This window comes from Cyprinodon tularosa, unplaced genomic scaffold (assembly GCF_016077235.1).
Source record: "Cyprinodon tularosa strain WSP-4 unplaced genomic scaffold, ASM1607723v1 ctg498, whole genome shotgun sequence".
NCBI lineage: Eukaryota > Metazoa > Chordata > Actinopteri > Cyprinodontiformes > Cyprinodontidae > Cyprinodon > Cyprinodon tularosa.
In genome coordinates, this window is record NW_024039227.1 from 107,692 (window position 1) to 109,951 (window position 2,260).

Here is a 2,260-nt window from a genome sequence, read left to right on the forward strand (position 1 = left end):
TGCATATCAGAGTTGGTTTTTTTATCACCTGAAAAGTAAAACCTGGTTGCAATATTGAGCAGAATGTCAGATTTTCCTTGTAACCCAAAGAACAAAGCAGGAAACTGAAACGTTTGACGGGTTAGAGGGTCTGTAACGGCCCCCGATGCCTACTGAAGGTGTGTATTTAACTGGCTGAGATATGAGAGCACACAGACATTGTAATAATTTCAATCAAACTGTCATGAAAATGTAGGTAAATTAATATAATAATCTCCTAAATATGGTGCAGCCTCTGCAAAATGAAGCTTTTTGAGATTCAATGTCAAAGCACTGAAATTGTATCAACTGTATTCATAAAGGACTGAGAGGAGTACATGAACACAATATCCTGCTGGGTGATAACTGAAGTGCTCTAACTCTCCAGGTGACTCTACAGCTTCTCTATGTTTGCATCTGCAGAGTGATATTTTGGGTCAGAAAAAAACAAAGGAGCATGAATCAAATCGATGAGATGAGCTGCTTGGCTCCATCAAAGCAGCACCTGCAGACAATCAGTGCATCAAGCAGTGATTGAACAGGCTGTAATAAATACCAACTCCCTGCAGGGGAGCTTGTTTGCCTTTGACCACACTGAAGAAACAGAGAAATGACTTGTGGACTTGGTTTGGGGTGAGTGTTTACAGCTGGATTTATTGGTGTGTTCAGCCTTTTTCTGATGGTTTGTTTTTGTGCTCTTTAGGATCTTTCTGATTTGCTTAGTTCAAGCAGAGCTTGGTGGTGGTTCCCGGCTTAAAGGTAGGAGCTGCGGAACTAATCCCTAGACTTATTAAAATGAAGTTTAAGGTGGACTGACTGAATTTTGTCTTCTAGTACTGGGACCCAAAAACGGCAACACACAAGCTGGCTTTCATCATCCAGAGAAACTAAGAAACTTTGGCAGTTACCACCAGAACCAACTCAGACAAAGCTCAGTTTCTCCACCTTCAGTTCAGAAGAGCAGGAACTTCAACACCAATCCTGCAGTTAGCAATGTTCCCGGGCAGAAACTCTTCACCAGCGGCTTCATGCAAGCACTCTCTAAACCAATTAAGAGTTCAGGGAGGCTGGTAAAGGGGACCAAACCAAGCAGCCAGAGTACTGGCTCTTCTGCCACCTTATTTCGTCCCGTTGGTTCTGGGCCACCTAGTTCTGTTAGGATGCAGACTTATGCTAGGGCTCCTGCCAAAAGGGTTGGCCTTTCAGGTACCAGGGGTTTCTCTCCTCCAACTGGAGAGCGGAAGTCTTATCTTAGACTGCAGAATGCTTTAAACGTTGGCGGTTTTAAGCCGAGGAGTCGACTGCAGCTCAGTCACAGGACCAGAGTCGATTCCACTCCTGGGTTTGCTCCAGTGATGATCCATGAGATCCCTGAACCCTTCGGTGGTTTTGCTATCAGACGACTGAGACCACCTACTGAGCAGAAGGTTCCTGTCCAGAAGATGCAGCAGATGGCTAAATCTGCGCTCCTGTCCTACAACCCTGATCTGATGAGCTTTGGGCCTGGATCTGACAGGACCAGGATGAAGCAGACCCAAGGGTTGGTCCAGACTCCACAGCAGAGCTCCACCCCTTCTCCGGCCTACAGTCCTGACCTTAACGGTGCTCATCCAGCACCCAGATGGACCAAGGTCAAAGTGCCTCACAGGCTCCAACATGGATCTTTTCACCAAAATATTAATTATGTGATTTTAAAATGATGATGCAATAAAGTTGACCTTTAATCTGCCTCCTGAACTGGTTTGAGTTTAGTGGGTCCCAAACAGTCAACCTTAAAACTTTGTACCTTCCCAAAAAAATTAACTCTAAATATAATTTATTGACTTGTGGTTGTAGTAACAAACTTTACTGTAGTGTGACGGTAGATTTCCTAAGTTCAAAAACGGATGAAAAATGGCAGCAAGAATCTTGTGACCCTGAAAATTGGACAATTTCAATAAACTTTTAGGCCATAAAATCCAGATAATTGGAGCATGAAGATGAAACCTGTGTAGAAAAAATATATGCAAAGCAAATATTCAGGTGCAATCTATAGGTGGGCTGGTATATTGGTCAGCAGAGGGGTGTACAGGTGCTGGTCATAAAATTAGAATATCATGAAAAAGTAGATTGATTTCAGTAATTCCATTTAAAAAGTGAAACTTGTATATTATATTCATACATTACATACAAACTCATATATTTCAGATGTTTATTTTGTTTAATTTTGATGATTACAAATGACAACAAATGAAAATCTCAA

The 2,260-nt window shown here is 42.3% G+C and overlaps 1 protein-coding gene across 1 annotated transcript; it reads left to right on the plus strand.

Moving 5' to 3' along the window:
* The first annotated feature begins 603 nt into the window (after positions 1-603).
* Positions 604-1,749, plus strand: LOC119794909. Its single transcript, XM_038302673.1, has 3 exons — positions 604-651; positions 722-777; positions 853-1,749. Exons 1-3 carry the CDS (start codon positions 629-631, stop codon positions 1,716-1,718), a joined length of 945 nt encoding a protein of 314 aa, XP_038158601.1. The 5' UTR covers positions 604-628; the 3' UTR covers positions 1,719-1,749.
* Positions 1,750-2,260: the final 511 nt, after the last annotated feature.

Excerpts from the sequence above, each read along its gene's own strand:
- LOC119794909 (XM_038302673.1), top strand. The coding sequence starts at position 629 with ATGACTTGTGGACTTGGTTTGGG. Across the intron at positions 652-721 it reads ACTTGTGGACTTGGTTTGGG|GATCTTTCTGATTTGCTTAG; the intron begins GTGAGTGTTTAC and ends TGTGCTCTTTAG. Across the intron at positions 778-852 it reads TGGTGGTTCCCGGCTTAAAG|TACTGGGACCCAAAAACGGC; the intron begins GTAGGAGCTGCG and ends TTTGTCTTCTAG.